The 25,489-nt window shown below is 43.7% G+C and overlaps 1 protein-coding gene across 1 annotated transcript; it reads right to left on the bottom strand.

Annotated features, from left to right (window-relative positions):
* Window positions 1–630: 630 nt before the first annotated feature.
* Window positions 631–25,333, bottom strand: sypl2a (synaptophysin-like 2a). Its single transcript, XM_083660667.1, has 6 exons — window positions 25,189–25,333; window positions 24,875–24,949; window positions 9,713–9,825; window positions 7,359–7,554; window positions 6,018–6,203; window positions 631–3,275 (listed from the first exon to the last, which is right to left on the bottom strand). Exons 1-6 carry the CDS (start codon window positions 25,201–25,203, stop codon window positions 3,150–3,152), a joined length of 711 nt encoding a protein of 236 aa, XP_083516793.1. The 5' UTR covers window positions 25,204–25,333; the 3' UTR covers window positions 631–3,149.
* Between the last annotated feature and the right edge of the window lie 156 nt (window positions 25,334–25,489).

Genomic DNA, 25,489 nt, shown 5'->3' on the forward strand with positions numbered 1-25,489 from the left:
TTGTTTCACTGTGTAAGTAAGCCAGGGTGTCAATAATTAGCCTTTTTCACTTCCCACCTAATTCACCCATTTTGTGTCTGAAAGGCAGGAAGTAACACAGATGCAAGCAAAACAGTGACGAGGGCCCCCGGCACTGGATCACCAAATGGATTGGAAGTTGGAAACCCTCGTTAATGTTTTGCTTGCACCTGTGTTACTGCCTTTTAGACACAAAATGGGTGAATTGGGTGGCAAGTGAAAAAGGCGAATGACATTCATTATGACAGTTTTCCTCGAAGTTGAAATAACATTACACGTTCTTAGAATAAACACATATTACTCTTAATACATTTTTAGGTCAGTAAGTTAAGCAAATCTACACATTATAAACCCTCCCTTACAGGTTTAGCAATATGCAGCAAAGAAAACATTTCCACCAGCCGAAGAGCACTATCTAGTGGGTAAAAGGTGAACTGTAACACTCAAGGCTCACCGCCTTTGGTCACCACTTCTGAATAATAGAATACAGATTCACAATCCAGTCAAACCTTTCGTGTCTTTAAACCACGAGGGGGAGTTAAGGGCACATTTAGAGGTAAAACATATTTTGCAAAGTAATCAAGAAAGGAGTCCGAACCCAATAGTTGCAGCTCTCATCTTTTAAACATGTCAATACATAAGACTTAGACAAACCGTTGCTTCCTTTGCACAAACAAGGCAATACAATACAAAAAGTCCAATGTCAGTATCCATTACATATACATCCCTGTGTTCAAAATAAATGAATAAAGATTCATTTTAAAATTGATAGGCAACTTACTAAATATACTTCTAATTTCAGTGTAACATGGAACATGTATTGGCTTAACTGATCCTGACTTAAAACAGACCCTTATAAGCCCCTACAGAGGCTATGGCTATCACATAAAGACGCTGCATACAAGGCACAAACAACTTTGCTTAAATCACAACAATCTCTCAAGGCACAAAACTTCATTGACATCTATTAGATCACTCGTAGTGCAATGCAAATCATCAAAGGTTTGCAAATAGCAATGAATAGTGATTCATTTTCCTACAAAGAGCAACTGACGATTTCAATACAAAATCTTCAAATGTAAGGCACTGGCTATCAAGCTGCATGTCAGGCAGATTAAGAAAGAAAGAAAGAAATGAGAATTAAGTACAGCGGGAGTAATAATTCGTTCTGGCAAACATTCGGCCAATTTGTGTTAACGTGTACTATTCATCATCAAGATAAAGCCTACAGCTACCCAGTGGTGTGACAATTCTAACAGCACATCTGACACCGTGTTACAAAGTAGATCACTCAAACAGAAGCTGCACAAGGGTGAGTTTCCACGGGGAAACACAAACGAGCACCAACGACGGCTTTTCAAAATATGCAACGCACTAATTAATGGTGGTAAAAATATACGCATATATAAATAATGAGTTAATGAGTCTTCTTTTCAAAAGAGAGACAAAACCAGGATGGAACTTAGTGTTGCGCGATATAAATGTCACATTTCTAAGGAACAGGAACTAAAACATGGTTTGGCCTGAAAGACACTTCCACTGTAAATGTCACGAACAACAGGTACTCGAGTAAACGACACGATGTAAAATAAAATCCCAGCTTTGTGCTGCGTACAGGCGTGGACATTGAGAAGCATGGCAAACACTAGCACAACCTGCAGTTTGGCCTTGAAGTGAGAAACAAATAAAAACACGTCATTATATTCACAGTCACACACATTTACCAGTTGACTAGGGGTGCTCCGATCCGGCTAAGCCACGATCCGATCCGATTCCGATTCCTGGGGTCACGATCCGATTCCAGAATCGATTCTCGATTCCAACGATTCTCGATTCCAACGATTCTCGATTCCAGAATCTAGAATCGATTCTCAATTATGTAGTTTTATATTGCAATAACACACAAAGGTAAATCTAAGACAAAAAATTACAAATGTATTAATGCTGAACTTCAAATTCAACTTCTGAAGTATTACAGTCAGGGCCTAAATTCATTTTGCAAACTAGGGGGGAATTCCCCCCTTATGTTCTTATAGGCTGGGGGCATCTGTAGACTTTGAGAAGGATTTATAGATTTTGGGGGGAATACATTAACCAGAGTTCTTAAGTGCAAGAGGTGGTGGCACCGTGGCAGTACAGTACACAAATGACATGAACATTTGGACACTTATTCAGCTGGTATCTTGCATGTTGCCTTCAGGTGCACTGTTTAAAAAAAAAAAAAAAAAAAAAATTACAATACAAAGAAGAATCGATTCTTGGGAGTTTGGTATCGATCCAGGAATCGTGGCATTAAGAATCGCGATCCTTTCAGAATCGATTTTTTGGAGCACCCCTAAAGTTGACTGTTATTTGATAGGGGGAGACATGTTGTCAGATGAACGGGACGCGGGAAGATGGTGACACACGGCCGACGTGTGCTCCAGCAGCCATCAACGGTTAAGTGCGCGTTAAAGCCATGCGTGTTCAAAACGGCGTCATCCATGTCGTTAGGGAGGTTTAGATAGAGCGAGCATCAGTGGATTAGAACGTGAGAGAGAGAGAGAGAGGGGCGGCGTCAAATTATTAATTGGATGGATTTGAAGCTTCAGAGGCAGAACTCAGAAAAGTACATTCTGTGAACGCACCCCCTTTGGCTGATTATCCAACATGGCTCTGGTGTCATCTGTTTCTACTGGAGGGCATGCATGAGCACCCCCGTCCTCCCCCCCCAAAACGTAGAATGGACCTGCTCAAGAGAGGGGGCGACCAGGCCTGCTGTTTTGGACACCAAATAAAGCCGTTTTCCTATCACAGCATCTGTCATTGTATTGTGTTGTGAAGGCAGTTTAGCTCCTGGGCGCGTTTAACTGTGTCTAAAGGCACTTGGGGAATTGTGAGTTGACTGCAGTTTAGTCGTAGGCCAATGGAAATCAACATGCTATACAGTTAGTATATTAATAAAAACACAGTGCTCAGTCATTGGGGGCTGGGTTTACTTGAGTTCAAGACCCATCATTGAAAAATAGCACTTATTGATGTTGGGAGATTAATTGTTTTCCTCTGTTTCTTTTTCCACTAAGGTGACATTAGAATCAGTGTTGGGGCCCAAAGCATCGTTGCTGTGGGTACTGGTAGCTGTGGCTATCAGCTTAGGGGCCAGGGGCCTCTCCTTCCTCCATGGTGGCTGGTGGGACAGGCTCCTTATGGAAGGAAGTCTCCTTGTAAATGAACCAGCAGTTTCCGGCCCACAGGATCAGGTTCAAAAATCCAAAAATCTGTGCAAAAAAGGAGAACATGAGGGAATGAATGGGCAAATACACATAGCAGCACTGGAACACTTTGGATCTCAGAATAGTGGTGTAAGCGGCTTTTCAAAACCCACTATGCAGGTGGCACATATCTCCAGCTCCATCCACTTTAAACCCACTATGCAGGTGGCACATATCTCCAGCTCCATCCACTTTCACAAACCTAAATAGAACCAACTCAGGTGGAGGTGTGGCAAGGTGCATCCATCTGCATTGATTCAATCATCAATGATCCAACTGCATCAATCCACAGTGAAAACATCGATATTAATCGCTATGACCCGCCATAAAAGAAATAAACATTATGCTTTTATTAAAACGAATAGATTGTTTTTCATTTAAATATCTAAGAGCTCAACAATAAAATTGTCAAATTATATTTTAGTTGCTTTTTTTAAAACGGATTGTGGGCATATCATCGATCGCAGCCCCCTGAATCGAATCGGCTCGTGGCAGACTTTGTGATATCGGCAAAAATCGCATCATTGTCAAATGAATCGAGATCGGATCGCATCGTGATCAAACCTGTGATTCCCACCCCTACTATAAGGCAACTGTCCCCCACAAATAATGGAGTCATCAAACATGTCAATGACCTGTGATTGTAGCGCCCCCTCAGGAAAATCAGTGTAATTTTGAAAATGCCAGAAAACTGTGGTGAAATTCAGTATCTTCCAAAATCCAAACAAATGGAAGAAGCTCAGGCAGAAAATATTTCTAAGTAATGAGTATGACTCAAAACCTAGAATGACTAAAACACCACTGAAACATTTGCCAGAAGTCATGACAGAATAAAAATTGTGTGTGATTTCTTAATGGATTATAGAAGAAATGCCATGATGTCACCAAAGCGTAAAAGGATTCAATTAGTTGTCGTAGTGTGGCTGCTTTGACATGTTGCAGTCCAAACCTCCATGTCAGCTGACACTGTCAGTGAATGCTTTCTAAAGTGATCATGGCTATCATTTCATCGCTTGACTCCCTATTCCCATTACTACTTCACATATTACCAGGCTTCGGCTGTGTTCACACTAGGGTTGTCAAAAGTATCGATAGTATCGAAAAGTATCAATACTGAAAATTTGGATCGGATAGAATACTCATTTGCAACAGGTATCGAAAGTATAAATACTAAAAAAAGTTAATTGATACAATACTCATTTGCAACAGTTTTGATACCATCAGTGATTTATTTTCATGAAAATCACAGATTTTCCCCTCCCTATCATTGGTGGGTATCTGTTGCTTCAACAAGCTAAACGTGTTCTGATAGGCTGATGGCTAGAGCAGAGCTAATCTGCTGTCTAAATTCAAAGTTTGATCAGGTCTAGATTATGGAGAAGTGTGCGTCTGTCCGTCCATCTGTCTAACTTTATTTTTATGCCTCTTGATGTGTCGTCATCCCCCCCTTCCCGTGGTATCGAAAATGGTATCGAGTATCGATATTTTCCTGGGTATCGTATCGAAGTAGAAATTCTAGTATCGTGACATCCCTAGTTCACACTAATTATCTTTCTCTGGTGGGGTAAGCTAGTTATTGGGGATGGGACGGTATATCGAACTGTAATGTAATCTCGGAAAGCTTAGAAACTGAAGTCCTTCCATCACTTCACGTAACTATCTTTGGTCGACCTCCAGACGAAGTTACTACTACAAATATCCAAATCAATGTTATTACGTTCACCTCCTTGATCGCTCGTAGGAAAATTCTCCTCCTATGAAAGTCCAATCTGCCATCTCCCTTCAAGTCTTGCCTACTTGATACCCTGCCTCTCTTAAACTGGAGACAATTTAATTTACACAGAGGTTCCTCACACTAATTTTACTAGTCTCATCGGAGACCATTGATGGTCTATGTTGATCGGCTCCCCCCTGGTACAGTGTTACAGTGATAGTGTTTCATGCCTGCATGCTTTGAGCACGTATCTTGATACATGTCTGCCATACGGCCCCTGTATAAGATCCCTGTCTCTGTGTATACGAAGGCTCCGCGTGTGTAATACTACACAAGCTTCACTTCAGAGGTTTTACATCTCAGATAACCTTGAGTGTCTTAAGAGTGTTATCAAAAACCAACTTTCTTTTAGAATATTTGTTGATGCATTTTTTCTCTCTCGCTCTTCTGTTAATACTATTTTATCTGATGCAGGGAACAATCGTTGCCAAGAAACTCATCTTGCAGGAGTGGAAGTCCCCTTCTCCACCCTCTTTCCAGCTGTGACATGACCTCTGTTATACGGATGGAGAGACTCAGGTACCTGAGGACCAACTCACTCGGGAGATTTCTAGTCGTTTGGGAGCAGTTTTTGGTCTACCTCGACGAAGTCGGGGGTGGTGGGTGATTCACTTGGTTGATCTCCTCTTGTGCAGGACCCAATGCACAATATGTGTATATGTACATACATATATTTCTTTTTTTTGCAAGTACCCTCATCACATTGTAAACTCAGAGTGTGAGTGTGTGATTTTTTTTGCTTTTGTTTGTTTGTTTCGCCTTGTTTTAGTTTTTTTGTTTTGTTTATTATGTTTGTTCAGCCTTGTGTGTTATTAAAAAAAAAGGGGGGGGGGAGAAAAGATAACTACATTCTAACCTGTAATATTGTTCTCTGTAAAATATGTTCACTTGACTATGCACCAATGTGGACTGTACTCCGCCTCGCAATAAAAAAAAAAAAAAAAAAAAAAAAAAAACAGCCTGACTGAACCTACCACAGAGGCATTGAGACGGCCCATGGAGGGGAAGGCCCCTGCTTCACATTTAAGTCCCGCCTCGCAGGCCGGCAGCTTCACCAGGTTCTCTGGGTTGGTGGCCCACTTGACATCGGTCAGTCCTTTGCCCCAGGCTGAGGAGGACACCAGCCACAGGAAGGCAAAGGCAGCAGTCAACACCAGGTCCTGTGGTAGGAGACACACAGCTGACAGTCAGTATGTTTAAATCAACATATACATCACCCAAATGCTTAGGGATGGGATCGTTTGGATTTTATCGATACCGATACTATAATATTATTTGGTATTCGAATAATATTCGACTACCGAAATTCATTTCAACAGCCCTACTTGGTACACATCCCTACAAATGCTTAGTCAAATATTCAATTTCCCAGCATTTACACATTAGCTACCATTTACAATTAATTACCTGAGTACATGTAAAAAGAGTAACTGTCATGCACATGGTACTGTAGCAAACAAAGCCTCCGCTCCAGTTGCATATGAAGGTGGCATCTAGGGCTGTCAAAGAATATTCTATATTCAATTATATATTCAAATATCAAAATTAAAAGAATATAAATTAATATTCGAATTTATTATGATTAAAAAAAATTTTTTTTTACCTTTAACCAGGTAAAAAACATGGCCAAGAGGTCAACATAAAAACATACATCGTTTGCCTGGTTATTTAAAAACATTACAAAAGTGTAGGCTACTACTGTATTAGTACTGACTGAATAAATATGGGGGAAAAACAATGCTGATGTTGAAATAAAATACATGTTTAAAATACCAAGTAGTTATATAAGCTCTCTGGTTGTATTCACACTCTTAAAAAAAAAAAAAAGTATTTGAATATATTTGAATGAATATGCTTTGTTTAGAGGGAATATTTGAATATGATTTTGGGGCAATTTTGACAGCCCTAGTGGCATCCAACTTTAACATGCCAGATGGCCCCAAATCAGAGTCCTGCACCGAGTCAGGGAGTCGCTGGGCGACCCGCAAAACAATTGTGTAACGGGTAAAAGATTTACTTCTATAAATTCATGGGTCAGGTTCGGGTAAAAATGAACTAAATGCGGGCGGGCAGTGGGTGAGAACAAACATAAGAGTCACGTATGCTTTTGTGTTGCACTCAGACTGAATTCACCGTCACTTACGGTAATTTTGGACATGACATAGGGCAGTACATACTTTCTGTAAGAACGATAATAACGGTCAGGTTTTGCAGTTCGATCTGGAGTTTTAGACCAAGAATCTGCCCAGTGCATCCCTGTTCATAGCGATCATCACTCCAGTCCCTCCTTGCTAAGTCCTGGACGGTGCACTCACTATGAAGGGTCCACGGCTGGTCTGGCGGTAGATGTTCTGGTAGCCCAGGTAGAGGATCAGTGTGATGGTGCAGTAGAGGAAACCAAAGACACCCACGCACACGAAGAACTCTGCCGAGGAGGAGAAGTCTCCCTGGAGGAAGGTCTTGTTGAAGGAACCATCACACAAAGGTAGGCCGTAGGAGTTGGCCGACAACCTGAAGGGAGAGGGAGAAGAAGATGGCACTGTCAACACGCATTCTGATGATTCGTCTGTTTTTAAAACTCGGTTTGATTTCAGAGACAAGACAACTGGAAGATATTCACCTGGGTTACATTTCTATCCATTGGAGGCCAGAAGAGAGAATTAGAAAAGGATTAAGTAAGACAGTTAAGACTGTGCATAGAGTGTTTGGGCACGCTGAACCAAACCTTCTGGTGCTATGCAGGATTATAGATCAACACAAGATCTCTTTGAACCACTGCTTGAAGTGATTACAGTTGTCTTCCCACACATGGGTCCCTTAAGGAGTTCAGCATAGCTGACTGAGGAATGTCTGGTCTAGCCATGTGTGTGCTGTTTCATATAGCAATGATCTAGCCATGTGTGTGCTGTTTCATATAGCAATGATCTAGCCATGTGTGTGCTGTTTCATATAGCAATGATCTAGCCATGTGTGTGCTGTTTTATATAGCAATGAATGACTATTGACTAATAGTCTCACTAGCCAGCCTCTCGGAAAGGAAGAGAGGCTGGCTAGCGAGACTAGTCTTGCTGTGACTCAGTGGGCGTGACCCTGCAGTGACTTCTGCCTCTGTGACATCACATGCCTACCCTCTATAGCCTTCAGAGATTTAGACGGCAAACCGAGCATTTGATCCTCGTCGATTGTTAATTTGGGAGCCCCGCCCCGCTGTGCTGTGATGGTGTTCATATCAAACGGTGATAAGGAGGAAGCACGCACCTCCAAAGCCAGAACAGGCAGGTGCTGAGCCGAAGGTGAACGCACCATGCAACAAGAATGCAGGCGCTCGCACACTGCAGGGCTCCAGTTTCACTCATTTATTAGATCAAAGGTCAGAGTGAGGAGCAGCCAGCTCTTCATATCAGACATTCATATCAAACAGCCCTGGCTCACTCTTCTTCTTTATTCTAATCAAGTTGATTCATACTGAACTAGGGCTGTCAATAATTAATCCAAGATCAATTAATTTGGTTGTTAAGGATTCGCTTGAACACACGTGAAATTGACTCGATATACTATCAAACAACGTGTAGTCTCATATTACATTCGGAAAACGGTGTATTTTCAAAGTGTGTTGCAATGAACCCGCCAGAGGGCGCAGCCAACGCAATATAACTATGAAGACGCAGCCGCCTCGGGGTCTGAAAGGGAGGAAGAAGAAAGAGAAGAACTGGCAAATTTTGCAAAATAAAGCGGGCGTAGCAAACAGAAAGGAGAAAAGAATGCCAGCTGCAAACACTGTGATTCTGTGTACATACAGTACAGTACATACAGTACAGTACATATACAGTACAGTACATATACAGTACATATACTCTGCTCAGTGCTGGTGAGGAAGAGTGTGACACAGTTTAAAGTGAGTGGTAGCTGGTGAGGAAGAGTGTGACGCACAGTTTAAAGTGAGTGGTAGCTGGTGAGGAAGAGTGTGACGCACAGTTTAAAGTGAGTGGTAGCTGCCTACTATAAGCAGCAGCACCCGCGGCTGAAAGCCAAGACAAATGTGTTTAAAGGATGTCTTTAGCGATGATCAACCCACTTTGTATCATTATGATGTGGTTAATATAAGAAAGGTGGTTAATATAAGCACATGAGCAGTGTTTAAATGTGGAAATATGTTTTCCACACAGAGAACTCCCATTTCCTCCTCTGGCAAAACGCTCCGCTGTGATGCGTTTTATGTCACAACGGAACTGCAGAAGCTGCTCGAGACGCAGAATCTGCTGTCAATTCAGCTTCCATGGTGGCTGTTATCGTTTATTTTTATTTTTTAAGTCTGCGCACTCTCGCATCGAGAGCCTTAACCAGCCTCAATGACTTGCAGCAGGCGGGGGGCGGAGTTTCTGCATGGTTTCCAGGTGGTTTTATACCATTTGGGTGTCTTGTACTGCGGCTTCCTACTGGGAATACGATACTTACTTTTGTATTATTATGATTATTATTTTTGCTGGAGGATATAATTTAAGATGTAAAAAAGGTCCCTTCTTTTGCTGAAAGCTACGGTACAGTTCTTTAGATGGGAGAGGGGGCACTAGACATTAAATTAGTAAAAAACGTTATTAAAATATTAGATTATCTTCACACAAAAAGACTAAAACACCTGAATGGGAGTGTTGTAGTGCTGTTACTGTACCTGAACGGGTAGCCAAACTTAGGCTCGACTGGCACGTCGGTTGCACATTTGACTGTGAAGTGGGTTGACCCGAAGTAACCTCCAGTGGTGGCAAAGGCAAAGATGGTGAAGACCTGTAGAGCCATTGAAAGATGGGACAGAGGAGGGATACAAAGAAGGAAGGGACAGAGACAGGGATGGATGAGACAGAAGAATAATGTTTCATGTGTTGGAGGCAAATAGTCAAACAATACCGCTGTATCAAACAAATACAATATCAAATACAAATACAATATCAAACAAACTTCATAACACTATTCTGAAGATAGATACGGCACTGCTTAAAGCAAGGCTGTGTGTAGGAGGGGCAGCGCCACCCACCCAGTATACTCACATCACACTCACTCCAAAGAGCTGCAGTCAGCAGCACTTTCTACTAGGGCTGGGTTTAAAAAAAATCGATATATCGATATTGAATCGATATTCATGTGAAGGAACAAGTATCGATACATAAATCCCAGTATCGATCTTTCATTTTACCAAAAAAAAAAAAAAAAAATATATATATATATATATATATATATATATATATGCTATAATATGATAGGCTGTGTGTGGTAGTTAAAACATAGTTTCAAGTTGACGTTTATTTATGTTTGTAGTTGAAACAAAAACATAAATACCGTAGGCTTGTGCATTGTGCATGCACCATGAGCCAGATGTACAGACCTCAAATCTGTTTGCACTATAATGTTTGTGAACTGGAAATGTTCATGAGCTGTATTTTATTTTATTTTATTTTATTTACAAAGCATTTATACTTTATGAAACACTGTTTACAACATGCTGCTGTTCAATGATTCTGTTGTATAGTGGAAATCTAAATATGTTTGGCTTCTCACAGAAGATTGTAAAGAAAGACAGAAGACTGTAAAGAAAGATAAGATGTTGAATGACTATGTTGGTCATGTTTAAATAAAAAATAATTACATGATGTAACTGCTTGCTTTATGGTCAATTCTTAATGTAGATATTAATATTTTTTAATAATGCACCAGGTTAGAGGGTTCCTTGTACAATTTACAGCATTAGTTATTTGAGAATCTCTTCCATTATCAAAGCAAAACTGGTATTGTAACTGAAATATCGATATCGAATCGTATCGACTTGGGACCTTGTGTATCGGAATCGTATCATATCGGGAAGTCAGTGGCGATACCCAGCCCTACTTTCTACTGTTTCTCAATTCTTACTAGGGGGCACAGTGGAGCAGTGGTAGTGCTGTCGCCTCATCGCTAGAAGGTAAATGGTAAATGGTAAATGGCCTGCATTTATATAGCGCTTTTATCCAAAGCGCTTTACAATCAGTAGGTAGTCTACATTCACCCATTCATACACCGATGGCGGCAGGCTGCCACGCAGGGTGCCTACACACCATCGGGAGCAAGGAGGGTTAAGTGTCTTGCCCAGGGACACAGAAGAAGGTCCTGGGTTCGATTCCCACCTGGGGCGCTGAGGGTGTCCCCTTCCCCCCATGTCTCAGTGCCTACTGCCCAGCGGGGCTATCTCGCAAAAAGGGCCTTTCTGTGTGGAGTTTGCATGTTCTCCCCATGCTCCCCTGGGGTTCCTCCGTAATATACCACCCCCACTAAAAGCATGCAGAAGATGGTCGTCTGACCGGCGGTGGTTGGATCCGGGGCCGGGCGCTGCACTGCAGCTGCCAACCACTCCTGAACCATGGAGGAAGACGAGGCAGGATGGGTCACACAAAGCATGTGTGTATGTGTGTAGTGTAGTGTACTACTGACTGTTGTGCAGGTGTGTGCATGCCACGGTGTTTGTGACAAATAAAGACTGGGTTTGTCCGTCCGGTTTCATCCAGATTCAGAGCCAGGACCGAGTCTGACATCCTGCTGCTAGCTCAAGGCTCAACAGGTGACTGAGTGCTAGTTGCTTATGGCTAGCACAGGGTAGCCTGGGTAAACGCAGCCTTCAACGTGACGTCACAGGCTCTGCACAGGCTAAGCACAGGCTATGCCTGTAGCGTCAGGCTAAGCACAGGCTATGCCTGTAGCGTCAGGCTAAGCACAGGCTATGCCTGTAGCGTCAGGCTAAGCACAGGGAACTTGACTACACACAGAAGTGCATCATGTATTTTAGGATCATAAAACCTAAAAACGACATCCTTCACTGAGCAAGAGAGACACAGTGGGGACTAGTGCAGTGTAGGCATGGGTCGATTTCCGGTTTTACCGGTTCGGTTCGGTGTACGAGCCCAAACCAGTTTGATCACGTGCAAACCGAAAAAAATGGGGGGGGGGGGGGGGGATATCTATATATATATATATTTTGTTTTTGTTATTTTTCCATTCTGATTGCACTATTTTTCGTATTAGCCTCTTCTCAAGTTACACTAGTAGGCAAAAGTCTTATTTTGTTTATTATGTTGATGTTTGAAGAAAAGTTAAGCTGAATAGCTATGAGAAATAAAAACAGTGTTGTTACAGTTAAATGGTTCTGCTTATTTTTATTCAGTGTTAGTGCTGGTTGGCATACCAGCTTAGAGGTGCATTATCGCCACCAACTGCAGTCGCATTACAGTCACTTATGGGCTACACTAAAAAAAAAAAAAAAAAAAAATGTAAAATTCAATATACCGGTTTGATACGTTTTTTGGGGGAATATCGAACCGGTTTCAAAATGTTCAAACCGACCCCTGCCTAGTGCAGTGCAGTGCAGTGCAGTGCAGTGCAGGCCAGGCAGTAACCTCAGCCAGGAGACCCTCTCCCTTTCCATGAGCATCAGAAGGGAAATGTTCACCTTGTGACCGGACTTCACTGCTTTCTTTCACCATCTCCATCTTCCCTCCCATGATGATCCAACATCCTGTTTCCACACAGGAAGCTCCCTCCCTCACAGAGTGCTGAGAGAGCAAACATGTTAGCTCAACCTAACAGACATCTGGCTGGCAAACACACCATTCAGCTCAAACCAGCCCCGCTCCTTACAAACAGCTGATGCAGTTAAATGTGGCCTGCAACTTTGTCCACCTCTGATATGATGGATCTGATGGAGTTTGTCTGAATATATTGCAGAATTGCTCAATACTACACCTGTTGATCTATGGGAAGTCCATACTACACCTGTTGATCTATGGGAAGTCCATACACCTGTTGGATCTATGGGAAGTCAATACTACACCTGTTGATCTATGGGAAGTCCACACTACTGTCATTTAGAGCAGCAGTGATTCTCAACCTTTTTCATACCAAGTACCCATCATTTGGGACGTTTTAGGGGCCACAGAACCCCATTTGATGAGGTGTCTCTCAGACATTTAGGAATATTTTTATTGTCCGATTAAAACTTTTCTCCACAGAATTCCATCACTGTCTGTATTGTAGGTAGAGAAATAACATAAATCAAAACAGTCATTCTTCTCCATTCTCTAATTGTGTTAAATTCTTGTCAATTAAATAATGCTAAAGTTTCACAATTTGCTCTGGACCCCCTGAAACTCCCTCAAGGAGCCCTAGTGGTCCCCGTACCCCATGTTGAGAACCACTGATTTAGAGTAACAGCCTATTTACTTTGGTTTACATTTTGCAAGGCATATCATAGGCCAATAGATATACTGTATATTGTTTTTTTACATTGACTTGTTTTTAAACCCATCTTGAAATTACCTGCTCTCCCAGGTAACAAAGACACCCTTAGTAAATAGACGTGTTCTTGACAGATTATTTCGTGGCGGAGAGACTTCCATTTCTTCCTGTGGGTATCAGCTGACTGACAGGAAAGTAAGATAATTCAGCCACTGATATGAAAACACTCAACTTGGGCACAACGACATAATCAAATAAAAAGTTTGACCCAACCCAATGAAAGCTTCATGTTGACTGTGATGGATTATTGTTTTTCATACTGGACAAGAGTGAATGGCCCGCCCCTCCTCCACTACGGGGGCTCAAAAGTCGCTCATCCCGTTCGCGACTCTTCTCGTCCCTGGCACCACAATGGTGGAACGAGCTTCCACCTTCGGTCAGGACGGCCGAATCACTGCCGATCTTTCGGAAAAGACTAAAGACACACCTTTTCAGGCTCCATCTGGGCCCTTCTTGAACTAACTTCTTTCTCTCATAAAAAAAAAAAAAAAAAAAAAAAACTACCGTACTAACCTAAACTAAACTTGTACCACTGTTCCTTCAAAAGTTGTAGTTGTCATAGACTGTGTTGCATAGTTGATTGCTCTATTGCTGACAAAAAATGTGATATTGTAAGTCGCTTTGGATAAAAGCGTCTGTCAAACGACTTACCGGTAATGTAATGTAACCCACTACAGTATTGTTGAGATCCATTCTACTTGTGGTCCTCCCATCTTGAAAAGGCCAGACAAGCTGTGTATTAACAAGCAATTACTAGAAACATTCTGACAAACAGCTGCAACCCAAAGAGGCACTTTGCTCCAATGAGAAGCATCTGAATGAGGCATGTGACGATTGTTTCCCTACTTCCTCTCAAGAATAATGTCCTTTGTTCACCAACGTACACCCACATCTGCCCAAGTGCATTCCCAAATCCTCACCATGCTTTTCATTTACAGAATGGTTGAACAGAATGTGCCAAACTATAGGACCAAACTCTGTGAGAATAGGGCTGGCTGGGTGATATGGACTAAACTATAGGACCAAACTCTGTGAGAATAGGGCTGGCTGGGTGATATGGACTAAACTATAGGACCAAACTCTGTGAGAATAGGGCTGGCTGGGTGATATGGACTAAACTATAGGACCAAACTCTGTGAGAATAGGGCTGGCTGGGCAATATGGACTAAACTATAGGACCAAACTGTGAGAATAGGGCTGGCTGGGCGATATGGACTAAACTATAGGACCAAACTCTGTGAGAATAGGGCTGGCTGGGCGATATGGACTAAACTATAGGACCAGGCTCTGTGAGAATAGGGCTGGCTGGGTGATATGGACTAAACTATAGGACCAAACTCTGTGAGAATAGGGCTGGCTGGGCGATAAGGACTAAACTATAGGACCAAGCTCTGTGAGAATAGGGCTGGCTGGGCGATATGGACTAAACTATAGGACCAAACTCTGTGAGAATAGGGCTGGCTGGGCGATATGGACTAAACTATAGGACCAAACTCTGTGAGAATAGGGCTGGCTGGGCGATATGGACTAAACTATAGGACCAAACTCTGTGAGAATAGGGCTGGCTGGGCGATAAGGACTAAACTATAGGACCAAGCTCTGTGAGAATAGGGCTGGCTGGGCGATATGGACTAAACTATAGGACCAAACTCTGTGAGAATAGGGCTGGCTGGGCGATATGGACTAAACTATAGGACCAAACTCTGTGAGAATAGGGCTGGCTGGGCGATATGGACTAAACTATAGGACCAAACTCTGTGAGAATAGGGCTGGCTGGGTGATATGGACTAAACTATAGGACCAAACTCTGTGAGAATAGGGCTGGCTGGGCGATATAGACTAAACTATAGGGCCAAACACTGAGAATAGGGCTGGCTGGGCGATATGGACTAAACTATAGGGCCAAACTGTGAGAATAGGGCTGGCTGGGCGATATGGACTAAACTATAGGGCCAAACACTGAGAATAGGGCTGGCTGGGCGATATGGACTAAACTATAGGACCAAACTCTGTGAGAATAGGGCTGGCTGGGCGATATGGACTAAACTATAGGACCAAACTCTGTGAGAATAGGGCTGGCTGGGCGATATGGACTAAACTATAGGACCAGGCTCTGTGAGAATAGGGCTGGCTGGGTGATATGGACTAAACTATAGGGCCAAACTGTGAGAATAGGGCTGGCTGGGTGATATGGACTAAACTATAGGGCCAAACTCTGTGAGAATAGGGCTGGCTGGGCGATATGGACTAAACTATAGGACCAAACTGTGAGAATAGGGCTGGGCGATATGGACTAAACTATAGGACCAAACTCTGTGAGAATAGGGCTGGCTGGGCGATATGGCCTAAACTATAGGACCAAACTCTGTGAGAATAGGGCTGGCTGGGCGATATGGATTATGGACTAAACTATAGGACCAAACTCTGTGAGAATAGGGCTGGCTGGGCGATATGGACTAAACTATAGGACCAAACTGTGAGAATAGGGCTGGGCGATATGGACTAAACTATAGGACCAAACTCTGTGAGAATAGGGCTGGCTGGGCGATATGGACTAAACTATAGGACCAAACTCTGTGAGAATAGGGCTGGCTGGGCGATATGGACCAAAAATCATAGTTTGGTATTTTGAGGCTGAATGGTGATACATGATACATGAGATATGTCTCAGATGGTATTTTGTAGGAAGTGGGCTAAATGCTTAGTTACAAGTCAAAACCACATGTGAGATGTCACACGCACTTTTATAAAAACTGCTCAAAATAAAATGGAAAGACATGATTTCCTTTCCTATTTTTAAATATACAGCAGCACAAGATATCAACATGGAAATGTGAAAATTATATAAAATATCTAGACTGTCACGATAACAGCAATATTGCAACAGCGTGCTATAGAACAGTGTTTCCACAACTTTTCTTTTCTGGGGAGCCACGTTTTATGAATGACAAAACAATTCACAATATGCCCTATAGAGGGTGAGAAGAGCAAATGTGTGCATGAATGAATGTTCCAGAACATTTATTTTGTTGCCGTTTCCGCATCACCTTCTATCTTCTTGAATAGGTCAACTATGAATGCAGACTGTCTTTAATAAAAAACAGACTTGAGAAAAGAGTGGTCTTTCTCGTTGTATTTATTTGTTCCAATAAAATCAAAATCACAGGAGCCCAAAAGGCGAAAGCATCAATCTGTCTCATGTCTTTACTGGAACACTGCTGACGTGCAGGAGGTCAGAACACTTTTGTTTGTCATACAATGAAAACAATAGAAAACTTGAGTTGTTATTCCAACATGTTACAATGATACAGTAGTAGATACATGAGGAACATTTAGTGCTACATCCAGAAGGTCCTTTGTGCTTCTCTCTCTGGGAAGACTACAACTCTTTTCTCAGCAAGAAGCCACATTCTTTCCCACAGAATGAGAGAGTAAATGACAGTAAATCCAAGAAATATGTTTTACTGGCATTAGGTAATCAATGATTTCTACCACATAAACCAACGAAAAGAGACCGAAAACATCGGACCATCGTGATTATCTGTTCGAAACTTCGAATTAAAATTTGGCAGATTTAATAATAAAAAAGGCGAACTCCATTCAACCGCGACACACGGGGGACGCACGGCCGGCAAAGCGTACCTTATCCCCAGTTCAGAGAAGCGGTAAAGCGGAGAGGAAGAGAAGATAAGCAGAAGTCGGTTGTGTTGTGAAAATGCTAAGAAAGAAGAAACTTCACGTTCTTTCCTGTTTTCAACCCAATGTGAGTAATGTTACAAGTCTTCAACTGTGAATTCAACTCGCCTGTTTCCAGGAACTCTCTCCATTACATAGGCTGCCTGCTGCTGTGTTTCTATCTCTCCTTAATGTAACCTAATGTTAGGTACATAACTGAGCCCACACAAATCTAACACACACACACGTTGTTGGTCACGATCTGTAACGTTAACGTTTGATTGTTTTGCGCCTTTCAATATTGCTGGTAGTGATAGCCTACTGTTTGAGTCGCCTGGCTCTGTGCTGTAGTAGTAGACTATCCAAGCCCGCTGGTCTCTCATGACATGTAGAACTCAGCTGTCCTGTTGTAAACGTGAACGTACATTGCAGTGGCACCACATGGACTTCATAAATCATTAATTAAAGGACGGCTTTCCCGTGGGGAATATGAAGATATATTAAATCTCACGCCCCTAAGGAGTTTGAATCCGTTGAAATTTTTGAAATTGGTTGTTCAGAGCCTGAGCAATCAACCATCTCTCACATATTTTTTGGCCTCTCCGACGCATTTTACGTCAGAGAGGCCAGGTCCGCCTTGCGGAAGACGAGCACCAATGAACTACAACTGTTGTGGGGGTGTGCCGCCATGGTTCCGCCTCTAGAGGTCCTCCACGCCCCTTCACAGGCCCTGAAGAAAAACAAAAGGCATCCATCTTTTTTCACCGCATAGCCTAGGCTAGCTAATGTTAGCTCCCCATAGCTCCTTGCAAATAACCATATCTCGGGAACGGAAGCACCTACAGACACGGGACTGGCGCGGCATTGGAAAGCTCGTCAAATTTTACATCTAGTAGAATGTGCGGTGAAGTTACGAAATCAACGCTGAGCAATGTACCCTTTTTTACATGAAATAGTTACAACATCAGATGCTCATAACTCCTAGGAAAATGCCTTAAAATGCATGATTTTTTTTTTATGAAGACATCTCCCGACATATATACTACCGTTTAAATTTGGTGCAATTTGGAGGCAAAAAAAAATTATTCTTCTTCTTCTACTAATGTTTTTATGTCGAAGCCTTCTTCTTCTTCTTTGAGTTTTATGGCGGTTGGCATGCATATATGTGCATTACCGCCACCTACTGCCAAATGGCTGAGGGGTGGGCGTGGAATCGAAGGCCACGCGAGCCCAGTGCATTGTGGGAACTGTAGGATTTCGGCTCCCCGCACCCGCCCCCCCACCAGCCCCCCCCCCCCCCTCTGTCCTCGGTATAATCACAATATGATTTATTTATTTGTCCATAATATGGTGCAGCCCTACACACGACAACACAGAGGAACAGAGTGGAGTATTTAGCAAGCTTCTAGTTCATTCAACTAGTTTAACCCTAACCCTAACCCTCTTTCTGGTGTCTCTGGAACTCCAGCACATTTCTCAGCTTTCATCTTAAGCTCGTTTGACCCGCCTCTTACCCAGTTCCCGCCCAGGCCAATCTGAGACCACCCCCAAATAAACCCTGCGTCAGGGCGGGGGGCTCCATGGGACATTCCTCCTGTCTGGAGTTCCACGCCGGCCCCACCCAGCAGCAGTGAGGAATGCCTCAGTCATCAGCCATGCCCCACTGAGGTGAGGCGTTCCTCAGTGTGATCATCACATTAGAGACGGCAGGCAAATCTAGTCAAATGGCTCCGATAATGACTTGCCATTTCATTGAACGTGTATTTGCATACAGCTCATAATGTCAACTAGGAGATCAGTGAACACATGAAGCAACAGGGAACCAAAAACAGACCTACCATCATGGCATTGTAAAGAAACAGCAGGCAGACCAGTGAGTCTCCATGTGGAGGCTAACCTGCACCCGACAGTGACTCTCCATTAGGGGTGTCAAAAATAATCGATTATAAGATGCATCGCGATGCGGACGTGCACGATTCTGCATCGATTCACAAATGTCAACAATCGATTATTAAAAAAAAAAAATAATAATAATCAAATCAAATATAATGGAAGTACATGCCGTTGTTTATGTTAATTATGGATCATAATACAATGCAATTCCAAATGCACTTTTATTTTAAAAGTTGCCGCACAGTGGGAAAAAAGTGAGAAAAAATAAATCATGTATTGGGGAAAAAAAGTGATGCATCGATTTAAGATGCATCGAGATGCATCGATAATCGTAATGGAATGGAATGGTGAGGCCAGTGAAGATTCACAGCCCTACTCTCCATGCGGAGGCTAGTCCGCATCCCGCTTTTTGTCATGGGGCGTAAACCACGGAACCAGAATGAACACCGGAAGGCAGTGCGCCAGAAAACGTCTTTGTTGCCGTTAGCTCGACGTCTCTTGCCTCGATTAATTGTCTGATGCAAAGCTTCTGTATCGGCTTAAAAGATGTGAGATTGTGAATCCGCAATGTTTCTAAAAGAACTTCTTCAAAAACTTCGTTCGGTACGTCCATCTTTTGTTTTGTTGTTTGCCGTTCTGATACTTGGGTCAAATTGTCAAGTTAACGTAAAAGTTGACGAGCTAGAAACGCTGCCCATCCGGTCTAGGGCGGGCTCTAGGCCGGAACCAGGTAGGGTGACAAAATCAATTGTGGGCGGGAGCCAGGCTCTTTCTCGCCGAGAAGAGCCTGGTGACGCGAGGTTATGCGGAGGCTAACCTGCACCTGACACTGACTCTCCATGCGGAGGCTAACCTGCACCTGACACTGACTCTCCATGCGGAGGCTAACCTGCACCTGACACTGACTCTCCATGCGGAGGCTAACCTGCACCTGACACTGACTCTCCATGCGGAGGCTAACCTGCACCTGACAGTGACTCTCCATGCGGAGGCTAACCTGCACCTGACAGTGACTCTCCATGCGGAGGCTAACCTGCACCTGACACTGACTCTCCATGCGGAGGCTAACCTGCACCTGACACTGACTCTCCATGCGGAGGCTAACCTGCACCTGACAGTGACTCTCCATGCGGAGGCTAACCTGCACCTGACACTGACTCTCCATGCGGAGGCTAACCTGCACCTGACACTGACTCTCCATGCGGAGGCTAACCTGCACCTGACACTGACTCTCCATGCGGAGGCTAACCTGCACCTGACACTGACTCTCCATGCGGAGGCTAACCTGCACCTGACACTGACTCTCCATGCGGAGGCTAACCTGCACCTGACAGTGACTCTCCATGCGGAGGCTAACCCGCACCTGACAGTGACTCTCCATGCGGAGGCTAACCTGCACCTGACACTGACTCTCCATGCGGAGGCTAACCTGCACCTGACAGTGACAAGCCGGGGCGGCTGGCTAATGTACAGGCCTGCAGTCCTCTGTTTGACAGTCAGCACTATCAGTTATAAACATCTCCTGAAGAGCTTTTCAGGACAAGGCAAAGTGTTTCTCTCAGGGCTACAGAGGAACAGCGCTCACGCACCTTAGAAGAATTCTCTCTACCACAAGGCAGCGGAAAACCAACAGCAACTTGACTGAAATACAGTCAAATGAACATGTTGCCATACAAATACAAAGAGCATTTTGTTCACTTATGTACACATGAAGATTAAAGAAAGAAATGGCCTGGCATAATATTAGTGCAGCGACTGACTGGCCTTCCATGTTTAAACTATGAATCCTAATATCGACATTTTAGTTGGCAAGCAGGCTGCACGATATTGGAAAAAACAGACAACGCAATGAATATGTTTCTGCGATATATTATTGCAATATGACAAAATACAGGAATTTTCACCAGATGACTTCAATGGCTCAATCAAGGCGTGCCCCTTTAAGAAGGTGGCCCTAGTGGGTAACCTGCGCGGGTGACGTAGTAGGAAGTGAGTGTGTTTTAGCGTGAGTTGCAGGATGCTAATGCTAAGTGAGTAAAGTTAGCATAGTTAGCTGGGAAAGAGCTTAGAACACCAGCGAGACGTGGTGCATTATGTTAACTGCTGTACCGATTTGAAATAAAGCACCAGTTTTCCACTGTCGTTAGTCTGGACTCTTATGGCTCAATCCCACCACACTTAACAGCCCTGCACAGCTCGTCCCCACTCGGCTCCACTCGTCTCTACTCGATGGATGTTTTGCTTCGACCGGCGCTCGATCGGCCCCCACCCACCCCCGCCCACAGCTGGTCGTCTAAAAATAGCGACCGCATATCTGTCCTTCGGCTATAACATAACGTTACAATTAAATCCATCCACAGAACTTTTAAACTGTTTATGAAATACTGGTGACTCTAAATGACCTACAGTGTACATGGGCAAATGTGACAATCGGCCAAGAGAATGATATCACAGGCATGCTGCGCTGTGCGGGGACGGGAGAGGCGCAACAGAGTGAAGCCTCTACCCCGCAGCCTCTCACCAGGCAAGACCGGGGCTTCCAAACACCCGCTGCGGCCTAGCGGAGCGCTGCAGCCTCCACTCAGCTACAGAGCTCCCTGAGCGAGCAGCGGACTTTTTTCTCAGACAATTGAACACCCGCCACGATTTTATTTCACCGGAGGTGAAGGCAGCGACACAAAATACTGATGGAAATATACATAACAGAAGATAAGGTAAGACCACTAAACTGGTATGCAGCCGCCAGCATTGCATTGACAGTCAGTAGACAGAGTAAACACGATTCTCTCTGACCAATCAGTAGCCATCAGAGTTTTACGTCACCATTTGGGACCTACTCGCCAGCCCGAAGTACCCCGACGAGGCAGAGACCAAAAGTAGCACGACTCGGCCACAAAACAAACCGAGCTGGGCCGGTTTTTGATGGTGGGATGAGACCAAAAGTCGAGTCGAGCGGAGCGGGACCGCGCTACTAGCTGCTGTGGAATTGGGCCATTAGTAAAAAGCTTGATACCAGCTAGGAGCCGGGCTAAGCTCAAATAGACGAGCACAACACCAGAGACAACAACAAACCCTTCAATCAGAGTAAATTAATTTTATATCAGACTTCTCTTGTACATTATTCATGGACAATGAGAAGCGTGTGAGTTTGACATTTGTAATGTATATTTATGTTGCATCATTTAGCCTGTGCTGTGATGTGCAGGAGCAGCAGATGCAAGTTATAAAACTAAGCCTGAATGAGCCTTGTCCATTGTTGTGAAAGTGTAGTGAGTGTGCTGCGGGGGTGTTCGACTTGTTGACGCCTCGCCTGACTGTGCTCGCCTGCTCTCGTCTGCTTTCCAGGCGAGGCGGCAGTCAACTCAAACGAGCCTATTGTCACCGATAGTTACAGGTGAGCTTACAACCTTTATCTGAAGGTAGTAGAAGTTTATGAATGCATCGGGACCACTGGGGGAGCGAGCATTCCCACTAAACCCGGAAAAGACACACTGCAGACGTGCTGTGTATTTCTGATATCGTTTTGTTTAATCCTGGCTGGTTTTTTTTACTTCCTGAAAAGTTGCTGTTTTGGAGATTTGAGGTCCTGCTGCGACAGCGACGAAATACTACAAAGAGATTCTCAACACTTTTTCCACTTTTTTCTGCTGAAAATCAATATATACTGTATTGGAAATTAGCTGTGTTCTTGATGAATCCAAGTCCTGACATTTACTGTAAAACGGAGTAATTCCTCATCTCTTCTCACATACCTATGCAAACAGACCAACATTTTTTATTTTTTTTTAGTAAGAAAAAAGTAGTCGCATGACGTGTTTGAGTTAATTTGCCTGACTTGACATTGCACGTCCTGCGATGTGACTATTGTGCATGTTTACATTGTGATGATGATGACGCTGAAATGATATATTGTGCAGCGCTACAAGCAGGCCTAGCTATAGACCACCTGGGGTTTCAAAGTCTGACACAGCGGGCCCCCTCTCAGCCCTCAGACAGAGCCTGGAGGAGGGTTTGTTTGGGAATCTGGGAGTCAGTGTCACACACACACAGTTAGGCTATTCCATGCAATCTCCTTTTGATAACTAATGTAATAACCAATGGAATATTTTTTCACTTGCATTCACTGAGCCTCCCCTGAAACTGTTTGGAGACCCCCTGGGGAGGCCCGCCTCCCACTTTATAAACCCCTGCTGTAGACGGTTTGCAGTGTTTGCTAATTTAGTACAATAAACTGACAGGACATAAGCTAGGTTCTAAACTGTTCCCTAGCAACACAATTCTGTGAAAACAATGACAATAACTTCATCCTCTTCACCTGTTTGTGTCTCTGGACACGAGCTTAAACCCGGGCTTAGCGGTATGTTTCTGTCTGGACACGACCTTAAACGCGGGGTTAGCGGTATGTGTACCGAGTACAGTAGATGTGCCCCTCCTCCTCCCCCCCCCCCCCCCCCCGCTCCCCCAGGACAGATGCTCAGAGAATGCTGAGCTGCAGGAACCAGCAGCAGGATTTACACAGAGCGTTTCCTAGGAAGTGACCACTCCCCCTGTCAGCAGCACACCAAACAGTCAGCAGGGAAAGTGGAGAAAAATGAGTCAATGCCATCTAAATAAGGAACAACGGCTTCTGTTCTGTCCCTTTCATACAAGGCTTTGATACAAGGTTGTTGGTCAGAGTTCATTTTAAACTGCCAGACTTTTCCCATCTAGGGCTGTAGCATGTGTGTGTGTGTGTGTGGGGGGGGGGGGCACCTGTAAATTATCAAAGCGATTTTCCATACTTTTCCATACCTGTGCAAAAACCCTGCCGATAGTGACTGTTGTGCAACACACTTCCACACACGCACAGAAAGCTGCCTAACCCTGGCAATCAAACTCCACAGCAGCAGATAGGGCCAATAATTAATGGCTGCTCCAAACAGACACGCCTTGAACGCACACACAGTACCACCTACTTTAACGTACTGTACCAGGCAGCAGCACGGCAGTCCCATCCAACAAGCAATATTGAGCAGAAGCCAGACGTCACGCCAAGAGGTGGCTACTGTGTGACTCAACCTCACTTTGAGTCCACGTCGCACAGCACTCATTACAAATATAAACACACAGACTGACATAGTAGCAATATTTAGAGTGTGTTACTCTGAGTAGGAGCATACATAAATTCAAGCTATTTGTGTTTCAACAGCTGGAAGGTCCTCACAACAACCAGACCGACCTGCTTCTCAGTACCACTGCCATAACATCTCTGCTCCTCTGCGAAACTTTCCACATTAGCTAATTAGCTGCATGTCTCATTGACTGGATGGACAGCTCTGAAGTTACAAACAGCGTTGAAGGCTATAGTCAAATTCACACCACATTCCTAATGTGGGTGGAACTGCTTATCACTAGTATGAAATTGGGCAACTACTGTACTACTAATTGGCTGGGCTGCACTATTTTATTACCAACTGCACAATATCTGGGAATTTCCTGGCGTTCGTTTCAACTTCAAATATGGCCCACTGCTGCACACCGTCCTTTTTTATTACCAGTGCTTCTAAGCTGGATATGATGAGTTACAACACACAGCAGATGATTGGCACACTCATTCGTGGACCACTCCTCTTTGGGAAATCAGTAGCTAAATGCATTGTAAATCAGCACCTTAGGAATTGGGTCACAGGTCAAGTCAACCTTCAAAGTGCCAGAGAAAGCCTGCAGCAGGTTGTTGGTCCAATTAAGTAAAGTCAAAGTGTATTTGCCCTAATTCACAAGCATGTCTCAGAGGACTTTACAGATAATGGTTCTAAAGCAGAATCAATAAACAGTCAATAATAACAACAACTACAATCCATCTGTCCTTGTCTTACTCTGGCCTCTAACTCTGTGTTCTACTCTCTCCATTAGAAACAATAACGTAACCACACTGTTGACTAAATGCGTTGAAACACTTATATTGACATACCCATTCTAGGACACGGATAAATCCCAGCGGCTCTTTCAGAGGTCCCAGATCCAGAGAGAAGCCTGTCCTCAGTTTCTGAGAATAGGAAAGGAAGGGGAGAAGTCGAATGTAAATTAATTCAGCAGTACAAATACTATTGACCACATACAGGTAACTTATTATAGCTGAACAAGTTAGTGCTGATATCAGCAGCCAAACAGCCACCTGTTTGTCACCTTGCGGCTAACTGGCCCTGCCCTTGTTAGCCAACTTGCTAGCGACATGCTAACTCCTGACAACCAACCTCACGTTCAGTGTTTCACTAACCCACCTACCTGAATGGTGTCCATTGAGACGTGCAACAACTAGAAAGCGGTGTCAATTTCTAACTCTAAAGCTGGCAATTGTGTTAATACAGTTGACGTTGAATGACTCCCGTTTGGTAGGATCTGTTTAGCTACAGCCAGGCGCGCAGGCAGGCAAGCTACAACTGAACTGGCAGTTGTTGCTTGCTGTGTCAAACACTACTGTCAAGTTAGGTAGCATAAAATACACAACCTCCGGTTCCACGGTAAGTTGGAAAGTAGTGCTATGACACTTGTGGAGTTAACACTAAATACTTATTGGCATAAAATG

The sequence above is a fragment of the Poromitra crassiceps genome, assembly GCF_964638095.1.
Source record: "Poromitra crassiceps genome assembly, chromosome: 25".
NCBI classification, from domain to species: domain Eukaryota; kingdom Metazoa; phylum Chordata; class Actinopteri; order Beryciformes; family Melamphaidae; genus Poromitra; species Poromitra crassiceps.